Source organism: Natrix helvetica (genome assembly GCF_964273705.1).
Source record: "Natrix helvetica genome assembly, chromosome: 2".
In the NCBI taxonomy this organism is placed as follows: Eukaryota; Metazoa; Chordata; class Lepidosauria; order Squamata; family Natricidae; genus Natrix; species Natrix helvetica.
The window spans coordinates 289362394-289378844 of NC_138552.1; the positions used below are offsets into that span (position 1 = coordinate 289362394).

Consider the following 16451-nt stretch of genomic DNA (forward strand, 5'->3'; position numbering starts at 1 on the left):
ACCCTCACGTGGCCCTCAGTGAAATGCAGTTTGACACCCCAGCCCTACACCATTTCTGACAGATGGCAGTCTCATTTTTTTTATATAAAAGGTTTTTAATTAAACACACATTAAAACATTGGATACAGTGTAACCGTCCTGGCAGTGTCTTTGCCATACATACTAACTAGAAGATAAAGTTAAATATTATAACCGCCCTGCTTATTTACAATTGGTCTATTCGTTATTTTAAAATATAAGGATATCGTATTTCCATCCATGTTGCTTTGTTCTTGTCTTATACGTTTTCACTGTTGCAATTTCATACGTAATTCTAATCTCCATTCTATAAGTCTTAGTCATTGCTTATTTTGAGTCTTTCCTTTTTTGTTCCAACCATCGATAAAATTTATCTCAGATGTTATATTATTCTGATTCATCTTTGTTCTTCAATTCCCACGTCAATTTATACATTTCAGCAGAAATCAGAATTTTCCCAATTACTTCCTCTTCTTGTGGAATTTCTCTGTTTTCCCAGTTTTGGGCAAAGACCATTCTTGCTACTGTAATAATATGTATTATTAAGTAGATTACCCCCTTGTTATATTTATCATTTATGATTCCCAAAAGAAATAGTTCTGGTTTGAATTCTGTTTCCTCTTCGGTTATCTCTATCACCCACCTTTGAATTTTCCGCCAATATTCTTTTGTTTTTTGGCACAACCACCACACATGGTAGTATGTGCCTGATTCATAATCACATTTCCAACAATTTGGCACTAAATTTACTCTGGTTTCTCTTCAGATTGTATAAATATTTCGCCTTTTAGTCCAGTCTCTTCTTGATGATGAAGGTCAAGTGAAGCGCCCACAATTTCTGAAGGCAACTTCTGTTCCATTGTTCTCACTGTCAGGAAATTTATCCTTATTTTCAGGTTGAATCTCTCCTTGATCATTTTCCATCCATTATTCCTTGTCTGGCCTTCGGGTGTTTTGGAAAATAGCTTGACCCCCTCCTCTCTGTTGCAGCCCCTCAAATATTCGTGTGATATTCTAGGCGTTGTGATTTGACCTCTGTCTAACCTTCTTGCTTTTTTCTCTCTCTTTCAGTTCATTTTGGCTGTGGATCGCAACTCGGATAACAAGAATTATTGGAGGTCAGTCACTATCAAAACTTCTTGGGGCCTTCTGGTTTGATCTTCTTCTGTGACTTCATACACAGGTAGTCCTCAACTTGCAACAGTTCATTCAGTGACCATTCGAAGTTACAACGGTCCTAACAAAACTGATTTATGACCGTTTCCCCCGCTTCCATTCCATTCTGCTAAATTAATCTACTGAAGTTTGGAATGGTACACTGCTGTGTATTCAGAAACACAATGGAAAGACCTGGTGGGCCAGGGATCGGCAACCTTAAGCAATCAATTAGCCACAAAGGTCCTAACCGGACACCCCCCCCCCCCGTTCAATTCTGGAGCTGACCGGAAGTCCGGTTCCCCCACCATAGAGTCTCCTCATAGCGCAGCATTCATTTTCCTCTGCCAACTGGAAGTTCAGTTCCCCCACCATAGAGTCTCCTCCTAGCGCAGCATTCATCTTCCTCTGCCAACTGGAAGTTCAGTTCCCCCACCATAGAGTCTCCTCCTAGCGCAGCATTCATCTTCCTCTGCCAACTGGAAGTTCAGTTCCCCCACCATAGAGTCTCCTCATAGCGCAGCATTCATTTTCCTCTGCCAACTGGAAGTTCAGTTCCCCCACCATAGAGTCTCCTCCCAGTGCAGCATCCTTTTTCCTCTACCTGTCCTAACCGAAAGCCCTATCAATTGTGGAGCAGACCAACGAGAGGGAGCCGCAGCAGAGGGATGAAAGAGCCACATACGGCTCCAGAGCGATAGGTTGCTGATCCCTGATCTGTTTGCTTTTCTACGATGTAGAAAAGATGTGGAGACTCTAGAAAGAGTGCAGAGAAGAGCAACAAAGATGATGAGGGGACTGGAGGCTAAAACATATGAAGAACGGTTGCAGGAACTGGGTATGTTTAGCTTAAGAGAAAGAAGGACTAGGGGAGACATGATAGCAGTCTTCCAATATCTCAGCGGTTGCCACAAAGAAGAGGGAGTCAAACTGTTCTCCAAGGCACCCGAGGGCAGAACAAGAAGCAATGGGTGGAAACTAATCAAGGAGAGAAGCAACTTAGAACTGAGGAGAAATTTCCTGACAGTTAGAACAATTAATCAGTGGAACAGAAGTTGCCTCCAGAAGTTGTGAATGCCCCAACACTGGAAGTCTTTAAGAAGATGTTGGATAGCCATTTGTCTGAAACGGTATAGGGTTTCCTGCCTAGGCAGGGGGTTGGACTGGAAGACCTCCAAGGTCCCTTCCAACTCTGCTATTGTATTGTATTGTTTGGTAATCATAAGATTCTCTTGGCCATGTGATTTGCTTAAGGACGGCAATGATTTGCTTAATGACCTCGTAAAACGTTTGTATAATTTGGTCCACTCACCTAATGATTCTCTTCATGACCTTGTCTTTTAATTACCAAAATCCTGATTCCAGCTGTGGCCATAAGTTGAAGTCTACCCATAAAGGTAGTCCTTGATTTACAAGAGTTCATTTAGTGACAACTTCATCAAAGCTACAATGGCACTGAAAAAAGTGACATGACCATTTTTCACACTCACGTGATTTATATTTGGACGGTTGACAACTGACATTTACGTTGGTTGCCATGTCCCGGGATCATGTGGTCCCCTTTTGCTCCCTTCTGACAAACAACAAGGAAACCAGAGTCACTTAACAACCGTCTTATTAATTTAAAAATGGCAGTGATTCACTTAACAAATGTAGCAAGGAAAGTTGTAAAACGGGACAAAACCCACGACAGATATCTCGGTTAATAACTTAAATTTTGGGCTCAATGGCAGTTGTAAGTCGAGGACTACCTGTATTTTGAAAATGTGTTTTAACTTTTGAAAAATGAAAAACGTTAATCTTCTTAAAACTCGGGTGGTTTTTTTGGGGGGGGGGTTCTTCATTTCCCCCCCCCCCTTACAAACATATCGTTGTATGAACAGTATGGACCAGAGTGTCTTACATTTTAGTACAGATATAACAATATTTTTCATATTTTATATAGTTGATAATCTTATATTTTATTAATAATACACATATTTTGTTGAATTATAATTCTTCATTCTTGACTGTTTGCTATTTCGGTATATTATTTTTATGCTAATCTCCATATTCTAAATATAACTCCTTTTACTACAAATAGAACATTAATGATCATATTTGTTCTGTTTAACAGACTTATCTAGTTCTGATAGTAGTACACAGATTTATATTAAATTATAACCTTCCATTGTTTGTCCCCTTTCTAATTTTTAATTGTGCCACTATTATATTAAAAAATATCCCCTTTCTAATCACATTAAAATAATATTCATCATGTTTATATTTGGCAAGTTATATAATTCTAAAAATAATAATACATGTGTTTTTATCAAATTCTAATCTTTCATTATTATCTTGTTCAGTGTTTCATTTTTTTTAATGCCAATCAAATTCTCCATATAGTTTCTTTTACTACAAATAGAATGTTAGTAATCATATTTAAAGGTGGCTCAGTGGCTAAGACGCTGACCTTGTCGATCAGAAAGGTCGGTGGTTCGAATCCCTAGCGCCGCGTAACGGAGTGAGCTCCCGTTACTTATACCAGCTCCTGCCAACCTAGCAGTTCGAAAGCACGTAAAAATGCAAGTAGAAAAATAGGGACTACCTTTGGTGGGAAGGTAATAGCGTTTCGTGCGCCCTTGGCGTTTAGTCGTGCTGGCCACATGACCACGGAGACATCTTCGGACAGCGCTGGCTCTTTGGCTTTGAAATGGAGATGAGCATTAGGTGGAGATGAGTACCTAGAATCGGGAATGACTAGCACATATGTGCGAGGAGAACCTTTTCCTTTAATCATATTTATTACAGTTAACAAGCTTATATCGTCTTTGTTTTTGTTTTCTTCTTAGCAGTACAAACCTTCTTTGCTGGCACGATGAGTAACAAACCACCTCTGGACGAGAAGCTTCTGGAGCTGAATTTACATTCCCATTTCATCATCGGCTCCATTTCGGAGGATAACTCTGAAGATGAGACGAGCTCCTTGGTGAAAATTGATTTGCTGGAAGAAAAAGACCAGTCCATCTCTCCGGTCTCCGTCAGTTCAGACTCTCTTTCCGACCTCAGCTCCTCCGGTGCTCAAGAGGCCCTTCATATGAGGTAGAACCAAATGAAAATCCATATTTCAAATACGGGTCATTCTCAATTTACAACAGTTCATTTAGTGACCACTCAAAGTTACAACGGCACTGGAAAAAGTAACTTAAGACTCTTTTTCATGCTTACAACCGTTGCCACATTCCTGTGAGACAAAATTCAGACGCCTGGCAACAGACTCATCTTTATGACGGTTGTATCATCCTGGGGTCATGCGGTCCCCTTTTTGTGACTTTCTGATAAGCAAAGTCAATGGGGAAGCCAAATTCACTTAACAACCGTGTTACTAACGTAATACCTGTGGTGATTCACTTAACAACTCCGGCTGTTGAGAAAGGTTGTAAAACGAGGCAAAATTCACTTAGCAAATGTTTCACTTCACAACAGAAAGGTTGGGCTAAATTCTTAAAAATGTCTTCTTTTCTTGTTGCTCTAAACAAGAGTGTCCAACCTTGGCAACTTTAAGATGTGTGGACTTCAATTCCCAGAATTCTCCAGCCAGAATTGCTATCACGTCACCCCCTACTCCTTCTTTTCATTAAACTAGATCAGTGATGCCGAAAACGTGTGAGTGTGAGTGTGCGACAGCGCGGGTGTGCCCACACCCATAATGCAATGCGTCCACCCCCTGCGCATCGACATGACCCCCGCAGGCAAGCGTACAACAACAACAAAAAAAATACCCATGTCTTGTTTTGGGCCTAGCAGGCTTCCCTGAAGCCTCCTGGGATGAAAAGCAGGGTGCGGGGCAGGACATACCTTCCCCACAACCCGGTTTGGGCCTAACAGGCTTCCCAGAAGCCTCCTGGGACCAAAAACAGGGCACAGGGGGACTCTGACCCCCCTCACCTCCCCGCGCATATGCGTGCGGCCTCCCCACTCCCAGCGCATGCACACCCGTCTCCCACATGTGTGGCGTAGACCTGAAAATCAGCTGGCCAGCAGGAGGCGTGTGCGCATACGCAGTGGAGCTAGGCTGGGAGACGGCTCTCGTGCCCTAATAGACATACCCAGTTCCTGCAACTGTTCTTCATATGTTTTAGTTCCCCTAATAAACAAAATTGTCGAAGTCTCACCATCTCAGTAATTTTTGCTGGATTTTGCCAGAAAGGGTGAAGTTTCGGATGAAGAAGTTGCGAATTTACATCGGCAATCCTACTACCTGGGGTGGTGTGGGAAACAGAGTATGAGATTGCTAAAATTGATATCAGCTTGGGGTGTTGCTTGCTTTTTGCACCCGGTACTTGAAAAGGCTGCCATGCAGTGCTTCTGTTCTAAAGATGGGCTCTTGCAGAATTTTAATTGCTCTTGCATATATTACACATCAGGTTTCTCCCAGCCAATATTGAAATTAGAAGCTTTGCCAATGGTGCTTTGAGAACACAACAGTTTAACTAGGTTTACAGATAGAACACAGAGTGCCTCTGTGTGAGAGACGGGCGGTTCCTAAATATGATAAATAAAATAAAGGAAACAATTAAGAAGGACCATTAGTAAAAAAAAAAAGTGTTTGCTGGGTCCAAAATCAAGCCCCATTTATACTGGTAAAGGTAAAGGTCCCCCTCACACATACGTGCTAGTCGTTCCCGACTCTAGGGGGCGGTGCTCATCTCCATTTCTAAGCCAAAGAGCCAGCGCTGTCCAAAGACATCTCTGTGGTCATGTGGCCGGCATGATTAAACACCGAAGGCGCATGGAACACTGTTTCCTTCCCACCAAAGGTGGTTCCTATTTTTCTTCTTGCATTTTTATGTACTTTCGAACTGCTAGGTTGGCAGAAGCTGGGACAAGTAACGGGAGCTCACTCCGTTATGCAGCGCTAGGGATTTGAACCGCCAAAGTGCCGACCTTTCTAATCGACAAGCTCAGCATCTTAGCCACCGAGCCACCGCATCTCCCTGACTTATATCACAATTGAGCCCAAAACTTCTGTTGCTAAAGAAAACAGTTAAGTGTGTTTTGTCCCATTTTAGGACTTTTCTTGCCACATTTGTTAAGTGAATTACTGCAGTTGTTTAGTGAGTAACACGATCCATAGGTAAATCTGACTTCCGCCTTGACTTTGCTTGTCAGAAGGTCGCAAAAGGGGATCACATGATCCCAGGACACTGCCACAGTCATAAATATGAGTCAATTGCCAAGCGTCCATATTTTGATCACGTGACCATGGGGATGCTGCACCCATCAGAAGTGTGAAAAGCAGTCACAAGTCACTTTTTTCAGTGCTGTTGTAACCTCGGTCACTAATGAATGGTTATAAATCAAGGCACTGTACAATGAGAGATAGCTGCCTCCTTTGTGGAGTTGGTGAACATTTCGGAACATCAAACAACTGTTGCACAAACACAAGGAAAGGCTTGAGTTGGGTTGGCCAATCCACAGAAGGTGTGAAGTTGCAGTACCCAATTCTGTTGTTGCAATCTGGAATAATCTGTCCCCGATATTTGATCATCCCTCACCATATTAGCAATAGCACTTAGGCTTACCGTATTTTTCGGAGTATAAGACACACCTTTTTCCCTGAAAAAAGAGGCTGAAAATCTGGGTGCGTCTTATACACTGAATACAGCATTTTTTGCCTCCCAAAACCCCACCCCCTTCACCAAAATGGCCTTGCAGAGCCTTTAGGAGGCTTCTAGAGTGCTCCTGGGGGCTGGGGTGGGCAGAAATGAGCGAAAAACGGGCCGTTTTTTGCTCGTTTTTGTCCCCACCCCCACCCTCCAGGAGCACTCTACAAGCCTCCTAAAGGCTATCCATGCCCTTTTTTTTAAAAAAACAACTGGCCGTTTTCGGGAGGTTTGCAGAGTGCAAAGACTTTTTTTAAAAAAATTGCCTCTTCAAAACCTTGGTGCGTCTTATACTCCGAAAAATACAGTATATGCAGCTTCATAGTGCTTTCATAGCCCTCTCTAAGCGGTTTACAGAATCGTATCGCTCCCAACAATCGGGGTCCTCGTTTTACCGACCTCGGAAGGAGGGAAGGCTGAATCCACCTTGAGCCAGTAACAACCTTGTGATTTGCTTAATGACTGCTGTGATTTCCTTAACAACTATAATAAAAACAGTCGTGAAATTGAATCCGGTCATAGTGGTTGCTCGACTTACAGCCGCAATGACTTATGACCAAATTCTGGACTCAGTTGTCATCATAAGTTAAGAACTACCCATATTGATTTAATGTTGTTTCTTTCACCATTGTCCTCAACTTACAAGTTCATTTAGTGACTTTTTGAAGTTATAGCGGGACTGAAAAAAGTAACTTATGACCGCTGGGTGAGATCATCCATGGTTTTGGGGTCGGATACCATCTGTACGCTGATGATACGCAGCTGTACATCTCCACCCCAAACCACCCCAACGAGGCCGTCGAAATGATGTCCCGGTGCTTGGAAGCCGTTTGGGTCTGGATGGGGGACAACAGACTCAGGCTCAACCCTTCCAAGACGGAGTGGCTGTGGCTACCAGCGCCCCGGTTCAACCAGTGGACTCCATCGCTGGCCATAGGGGGTGAGCAATTGCCCCCCGTGGAGCGGGTGCGCAATTTGGGCGTCCTCCTTGATGCCCGGCTGTCGATGGATGACCATGTGGCAGCCGTGGCGAGGGGGGCGTTCCACCAGGTTCGCCTGGTGCGCCAATTGCGCCCCCTATTGGACCGGGACGCCTTACGCACAGTCACTCATGCCCCTAACCCTAACCCTAACCCTAACCCTATCTTCAAAGCACTTCATGGCACAGGACCTAGTTACCTGCGGGATCGCATCTCACCTCATACATTCCTGCGACCAATTCGCTCCCACAGGGAGGGACTCCTCCGGGTGCCGTCCACTAAGCAGTGTCAACGGGCGGCACCCAGGAGTAGAGCCTTCTCTGTGATGGGCCCAACCCTCTGGAATGACCTCCCCCCCGATATTAGAACTACTACCGACCTCCGCTCCTTCCGACAGAAACTTAAGACTCACCTGTTCCAATTAGCTGGCCTAGCTGATTTATAGTCCCACTTTCAACCTCCTGGCAAACATCTTATTCTGGGGTAGTTTTTAAGGGTAATTTTAATTTTTTATTCGAATTTTAACCATTATTGTACAGTGTATATCCTACCTCCTCCGTATATCTATGTATATTTATATTTTTGTATCCACATGGTTGTTTTAATATGACTGTACACCGCCCCGAGTCCTTTCTAGGAGAGGGTGCGGTCTATAAATTAAAGTATTATTATTATATTCACACTTAACGGTCTTTGCAGCATCTTCGAATGCTCCGAACCTTGATCGAAATTTGGATGTTTGGCAACTGGTTCATATTTATGACCGTTGCAGTGTCCTTGGTTTTACAACCTTCTGACGACCAAAGTCAATGGGGGAAACCAAATTCCTTTATCAACTGCCTTACTAACTTAACAACTGCAGTGATTCACTTAACAACGGTGGCAAGAAAAGGTTGTGAAATGGTTCAACGTTCACTTAATCACTGTCTTGCTTAACTACAGAAATTGTGGGCTCAATTGTGGCTGTAAGTCAAGCAGTACCTATAATCTGCTTTGGATATGCTTGAAAGAAATAGTTTAAATCAACTTTCTTGGAAGTCATGCTCCCTTAGCCACCTTGTTTCTACCTTCCTTTCATGAGAAGTAACCAAGCATGGTAAAGTCTGTAGAGATCCTCAGCCATCCAGGTCATGGTTGTCCCAAAGATGTTTTTTCAAGAGGCAACTGGACTTTCTGGTTTTTTTCTTTTCTTTTGAAGACGTTGCGCTTCTCCTCCAAGAAGCTTCTTCAACTCTGACAGGATAGTGGGGAATAGAAGGATTTATATTTCTTGCAGACAGCTGCTCATTTGCATCGTTTTAGAGAGTCATTGAGACCACCTGGACCTTTATCTGTGTCCTCAGGATCAGCTGAGTAGTGCTCCTGGTTCAGAAAAATAATAATTGCAGACAACAGGAACCATTTGCACTACTCAGGTGAACCTGAGGACACAGATAAAGCTCCAAGTGGCCTCAACAGCTCTCTAAAAAGGATGCAAATGACCGGCTGTCTGCAAGGAGTATAAATCCTTCCGTTCCTCACCATCCGGTCAGAGCTGAAGAAGCTTCAGGTGGCCTCAATGACTCTCTAAAAAGGATGCAAATGACCGGTTGTCTGCAAGGAATATGAATCCTTCCATTCTTCCACCATCCATCCAGAGCTGAAGAAGCTTCTTGGATGAGAAGCGAAAAGTCTGCAAAGAAAAAACAAGAAAGTCCAGTTGCCTCCTGAAAAAAAGCACCTGTGGGACAAGCACTGTAAAGTTATAAGAAGATTAAACAGCCAAATTGGAGCAAGGCCCAGGCGATGTGCCATCAAAACACGCAGCTGTTGTGTGTCTAAAATATGGCACGAAATACACCTTTGTGTGCCAGGGGACCCCAGCCTTGGACATCTTTCTCAATCTGTTTGCTTTGATTGGGCCACACACATAATTTGACCTGTTGCTGCCAAATTACTGGGAAAAATAAAATACTGTTTTCTTTCTCATCTCCTTCACTTCTTTTTACATCCTCTTCAGGGGTGCTTTTCCCTTCCCTTCCCTACCGGTTTGCAAATGTGAGTGTGTGTTAGCTTTGCTCACATGCATCCCGTCCACTCATGCGCTCAGCCTTCCACGCATGCGGTGAAAAAAAAGTGCCTAAATGGCTGAAAAAAAGTACCTAAATGGGATGCCATAGAGCCGGTGCGGGTGGGTGCGGCCACCTGCGATTTCTGTTACCTGAATACCAGCTCTGATCCTCTTCCTCCTCCTCCAATTTAAATTATGTTTATAAATTGGTTCCCTGTGTCCAACTCCCTCCTCCCTGCTCCCCAAAAAGCTTGCAAAATAATCTGGCCTGCAGTTTTCCCTAAATACTGGTAGTCCTTGAGTTATAAGTATTCATTTGGTGACCGAGTGACAACGGCAACCTGCGATTCACTTCAAAACTGTGGAAAGAGATGGTACAGGTAGTCCTCGACTTACGATCATAATTGAACCCCACATTTCTATTGCCAATCGAGATATTTGTTAAGTGATTTTCCCCCTCCATTTTACGACCTGTGTTGCCACCGTTGCTAAGTGAATCATTGCAGTTGCTATGTTAGTAACACGGTTGTTAAGTGAATCTGGTTTCCCCGTTGACTTTACTTGTCAGGAGGTCGCAAAAGGGGACACTGCAACGGACATAAATATGAGTCAGTTGCCCAGTGTCTGAATTTTGATCACGTGATCATGGGGGACACTGCAAAGGTCATAGCTTTGAAAAATAGTCCTAAGTCAATTTTTTCAGTGCTGTTGTAACTTTGAATGGCCACTAAATGAGCTGTTATAAGCCAAGGACCACCTGTATTACATTTTAAGAGATTGGGGTGGGGTGGAGGTGGGTACAAATTTAATAAATAAATAAATAATCCATACCCTGCATGGATTGCCCTGTGACTATGTAGGACAACTTTTTACTTTTACACATTAGTATATAACTAGCTACACTATAGCCAATGATGGCGAACCTTTTTATCAAGGCGTGCCAAAAGTGTGGGAAGCGTGGGGTGGGTGGGGTATCACACGTGCACGTGCTCAGACCTATAACGCAATTCCCCCCCCATGCATACACAACCCCCCTTCCCGCGCATGTGCCTCACTGAAGCCTCCAGACTTCCGTTTTACACATTGGGCTGTTTTTCTCCCTCCGGAGGCTTCAGGAAACTTCCTTGAAGTCTCCGGAGGACAAAAAACAGCCAAAAATCAAGGGTGAAAATCAGCTGGCCAACGCGCGCATGTGCACGGGAGCTGACAGGGTAACAGCTCGTGTGCCCTCAGAAATGGCTCTGTGTGCCACCTGTGGCACGCGTACTATAGGTTCGCCATCATGAAGCTATAGGGACGCGGTGGCTCAGTGGCTAAGATGCTAAGCTTGTCAATCAGAAATGTCGGCATTTTGGCGGTTCGAATCCCTAGCGCTGCGTAATGGAGTGAGCTCCCGTTACTTTTCCCAGCTTCTGCCAACCTAGCGGTTCGAAAGCACATAAAGAATGCAAGTAGAAAAATAGGAACCACCTTTGGTGGGAAAGTAATAGTGTTCCATACGCCTTTGGTGTTTAGTCATGCCTGCCTTATGACCACCAAGACGTCTTCGGACAGCGCTGGCTCTTCGGCTTTGAAACGGAGATGAGCATTGTCCCCTAGAGTCGGGAACATCTAGCACATATGAGGGGAACCTTTATCCTTACTTTCTATAACTAGCCATTTCTATAACAACAAATCTATCTAATCGGCAAAACATATGTCAAAGTTTCATTTCCCCCCCCCAAAAAACAAGCACAAAAATCCAGAAGTAATATCTAAATAAAAAACACAATAAAATATCCTCTCTTTGAATAAAGCAAACAATTTAACCATTTCTGCTCTATCTTCCTTGCTGTGGAAATAATACATTTTTCTGCTTGCACATAATAATCTTTATACAATATCACCATTTATATTAACGAAATTCACTGTATTCTTTTCAATTCTTTAACCTGAAATGGAAAAAAAATCCCTTTTTCCCCAGCCATTTTAAAATACTAAACTTTTCTTTAAAAACATTACCAAAATCAAAACATTCTAATCTTTTTTTAAAAAAATGACCTCTTAACATGTCTACTTTAAAGTTCACTTTCAGACCAATCAGATTCCACCCATCCTTTTTGATATTCTGAGAATCTCTCTGAAAGGTTAATGCGGGACCAACACATTCTTAGAATTAAAGCTTATTCTGGAAATAAGCGTTTCAGAGGATGTCAGTTCCCAATGATTCATTAACAGATTTCTTTTTCTTTAAAAAAAAAAGGCCGTCTTGGAAAACACTCTTAATAGGCATCAAAGTACCTGTTGATCAAAGTATACAGGTGATGCAGTGATCTACTTAACAACTGGCAAGCTTCGGACAGTGAGGAGGTTGGGGAGGAACATGGGCCAGTTCTGGAGTCTGGGGAAGGCTCTGATGAGGGCTCTGTGTCGGAGGCAGAGAGGGGGCCAGGGCCGTTTGATAGTTTTCAGCTGCCTTCAGAGTCAGACATCAGTGAGGCAGGCGAACAGCTGGAGCTTGTTCCCAGTGTGCACATGCAGAGAGTTGCCAGACGAAGGGAACAGCTAAAGAACAGGGCTTGACTTGGGAGTAAGGCCACAGGTGGATGATGAATGGCCCCTCCCAGAGGGAATAAAAGAGGAGCGAAAGGGGAGTGGAGTTTGCAGGAGACAATTAGTTCGCTTAATTGGTTTGTGACTCTCCGAGACTCCTTGCCATGTTTTGCAGATATTGGCCTGTCAGCTCTCCAAGCCAGATAAGGTCTGTGACTGGAAATCTTCCCTTGAAAGACTTAGCTGGATGTCAATGTGCAGAATTCACAGTAAATTAATAAAAGGGTTTTTTGTTGGGACAAGGAGTTTGCTTCATGCTCTTGGGAACCTCGGTCAGAACAAGGTCATAAAATGTCAGAAAGCTCACTTAACGTCTTGCTTAGCAACAGAAATTTTGGACACCATTGTGGTCATAACTCAAGGATTATCTGTAACTGAATTTGATGTTGTTTGATTTCATTTTTGTGTTTGGACATCACACTGCGCCATGCGTGCTTTGCTTGGTCTGTTAATAATCCTGATGCACAAAACCCTTCCTCTTGACCAGGGGTGTCAAACTCGAGGCCTGGGGGCCGGATCTGGCCCGTGGGGTGCTTAGCTCTGGCCTGTGGGGCTGCCCTAGAAACAGCGACAGACCTGCCTGTGGTGCTTCTGCCAGTGAAAACGGAACTCGGGAAGGCTTTATGTGGCCCACCAAGGCTCCGTTTTTGGCCATGGCGGCCTCCTGCAGCCGTCTGCCAGTGAAAACGGAGCCCGGGAGGGATCTTCTCCAAGCTCCATTTTTACTGGCAGAGGTCTGCAGGAGGCTGTCATGGACGAAAACGGAGCTCGGGAGCCCGTTTTTTGCTGGCAGAGCGCTTGGGCCGCCACAGGCGCCCCTGAGACGAGTGATGACTAGCTGACGGGAAGATACTGATACAATTCATAACTATAGATCAGCGATGGCAAACGTTTTCGGCAGCGAGTGCTGAAAAGGAAGCACTTCGTGCGTGTGCTCGCTTCGCGCACACACGCTCGTCTGAGACGTGACCAGGCAGAAGAGCTGCCCAAGGGGCATGCACGTGCTGGGAAATGAACTTTCAGTTCTTCCAGTTACTGCCACGCATGCACACACTCTGATCAGTTGGCCGGCGCACATGCTCACACCAGTTTGCGGCGCTGCTGCACGTACAAAGGCCTATGGCACATCTGCATGCGCGCCAGAAATCTGCCATGCGATATGGCTCCGAATGCCACTTTGGGCACACGTGCCATAAGTTCATCATCACGGCTATAGATAGTCCTTGGCTTACAATCGCAATTGTGATTGTGGAACTTCTATTGCCTAACGAAGTGATTGTTAAATTAGCTTTGCCCAATTGTACAACCTTTTGTTGCCTTGGCTATTAAAAGGCTATTAAGGAGTGCAGTTAATTTGTTTCATTTATGGGGTCCCTGCTGCTCTTTGAGTTTAGTTGTTTTCTTGCCGACGTTTCATCGCCCTACTAGGTAATGTCCTCAGTGCTGGAAGGGAGCGGAGTTGTTTTCTGTTGATATACAAGCGGCTTGCCTCTTTGGTTTTGCTCGGAGTGTTCTCGGTGGTTCCTTGATTTGACTGTTGTTTACTGCTAGCTTGTTTGTCCGAGTTGGTAATTCCTTGATTGGGGTATTGTTTACCTCAGGTTTGTTGGCCTAGTTCAGTGTTTCTCAACCTTGGCGACTTTTAAGTCCTGTGGACTTCAATTCCCAGCTATGCTGGCTGGGGGATTCTGGGAGTTGAAGTCCACAGGACTTACTACTAGTAGTAAGTAGTAGTAAATAGTGAATTTACTATAGTAAATGTGGTAGTAGTAAATGTGGTGTCATTATTATCTTTATTTTTCCAGACTTCTGATGTGAGGTGGGGCAATATGTAAAAAGCTTCAGTTTCGGGAATCCATCAACCCAAGACAATGTCTTTGCATCCAAGCCACATATGGAAAGTTTCCCAATTTTAGAAAGTTTATGTGGTGTAAGAAAGCATGGCTGGTGAGGGGAATTCTGGGAGTTGAAGTCCAGCCGCCTTTTCAGTTGCCAATCTTGAGAATCACTATGGGGCAGCCTTTAAATCTAAGTATTATTGCTGCTGTTGTTACTTTTACAGCACTAAATGATTAGGTGGCATGGTGTAAAAAAAGCAACAACCTCCAAGCATTGTGAATAAAATACTTTTAAAGTCCTTTTACTTACAACAGTTCATTTAGTGACCGACGTTACAACGGCACTGAGAAAAGTGACGTATGACCGTTTTTCACAGTTATAACCAGAGGTGGTTTTCAGCAGGTTCTGACCAGTTCTGGAGAACCGGTAGCAGAAATTTTGAGTAGTTCGGAGAACTGGTAAACACCACCTCCGGCTGGCCCCGCCCCATCTATTCTCCGCCTCCCGAATCCCAGCTGATCGGGAGGAAATGGGGATTTTGCAGTAACCTTCCCCTGCCACGCCCACCAAGCCACGCCACGCCCACTAAGCCACACCCACAGAACCGGTAGTAAAAACATTTGAATCCCACCGCTGGTTACAACCTTTGCAACCTCCCCGTCGTCACGTGATCAAAATTCAGAATGCTTACTTACAACCGTGGCGGTATCCCGGGATCACGTGATTCCCCTCTAGCGACTTTTTGACAAGTGATCCACTTAACAACTGTGGCAAGAAAGGTCGTAAAATGGGGCAAAACTCTCTTAACAAGCATCTCACTTAGCAACAGGAATTTTAGGCTCCATTGTTGTTGTCGTAACTCGAGGACTACCTGTGTTGCTATTGCTGTTACCGGACTGAATGATAAAATAATTATGCTACCGATGAAAGGTGGCATGGTACAAAAAAGAAAAAAAGCATTGTCACTAAAATATAGGTAGTCCTCAAGTTACAACCGTTTGTTTACTGACCGTTGGAAGTTACAATGGCACTGAAAAAAGTGACTTATGACCGTTTTTCACAATTAACATCCAGAACGGTTGCAGGAACTGGGGATGTTTAGTTTAATTAAAAGAAGGACCAGGGGAGACATGCTAGCAGTCTTCCAATATCTCAGGGGTTGCCACAAAGAAGAGGGAGTCAAACTATTCTCCAAGGCACCTGAAGGCAGAACAAGAAGCAATGGGTGGAAACTAATCAAGGAGAGAAGTAACTTAGAACTGAGGAGAAACTTCCTGACAGTGAGAACAATTAATCAGTGGAACAGAAGTTGCCTCCAGAAGTTGTGAATGCCCCAACACTGGAAGTCTTTAAGAAGATGTTGGATAGCCATTTGTCTGAAACGGTAGGGTTTCCTGCCTAGGCAGGGGGTTGGACTAGAAGACCTCCAAGGTCCCTTCCAACTCTGCTATTGTATTGTATTGCTCCTTCTTCATGGGCGTGTGATCAAAATTCTGACCCTTGGCAACCGTCTCATATTTATGACGGTCGCGGTGTCCCAAACTCATGTGATCCTTTTTTGGGACCTTCTGACAGGAAATGAGGCAGCGAGATTCGATTAACAATCCACGTTACTAACTTAACAACTGCAGTGATTCACTTAACCACCGCCGCAGGAAAAGTCGTAAAACGGGGACCAAACTCGTTTAACAACTGTCTCGCTTAGCAACAGAAATTTTGAGCTCCATGGCGGTTGTTAAATTAATTGAGGCAATTAACTTACGACCCCCCGCTGTATTGCCTCAATTAACAGCTTTTGGGGTGAACGTCCTGGGATATATCGACTTTTGAAGAGATCGCTTTTCACTCATAGAAATATAAACCGCGTTTTGGAGAAGGAAGTGGGGGTGAGGAATGGTAGATCGGCAACCCCCACCCTTGGGGGAAAAATGCTTGGGGGAAAAAACTCAAATTGCAAGTTTCACGTGACTTTCAACCCCCCTTGTGTTTTCCCATGAATTGCAGAATGGAATTACACAACTTGTTTATTTGCTTTATTTACTCGGTGCCAAATTCAGCTCGTCTTTCAAATGAGAGTGAATTATCACAGTGTCAATGACTTTTCCCCCCCACCGATCATGCATTGCTTTCGGATCTGATTGAAAAATAACTTTTTTCCCCCCAATGCCTCTT

General features: G+C 44.0%; 1 protein-coding gene across 4 annotated transcripts in view; it reads left to right on the plus strand.

The window, feature by feature from the left end:
- Positions 1-16451, plus strand: part of ACACA (acetyl-CoA carboxylase alpha) — a 298570-nt gene that overhangs the window by 28782 nt on the left and 253337 nt on the right. For all 4 annotated transcript variants that reach the window (XM_081945356.1, XM_081945358.1, XM_081945357.1 and 1 more), the window contains exons 2-3: positions 1090-1136; positions 4005-4254. In XM_081945356.1, coding sequence (XP_081801482.1) covers positions 1090-1136; positions 4005-4254 — 297 coding nt within the window. The remainder of the gene's footprint in view (positions 1-1089; positions 1137-4004; positions 4255-16451) is intronic.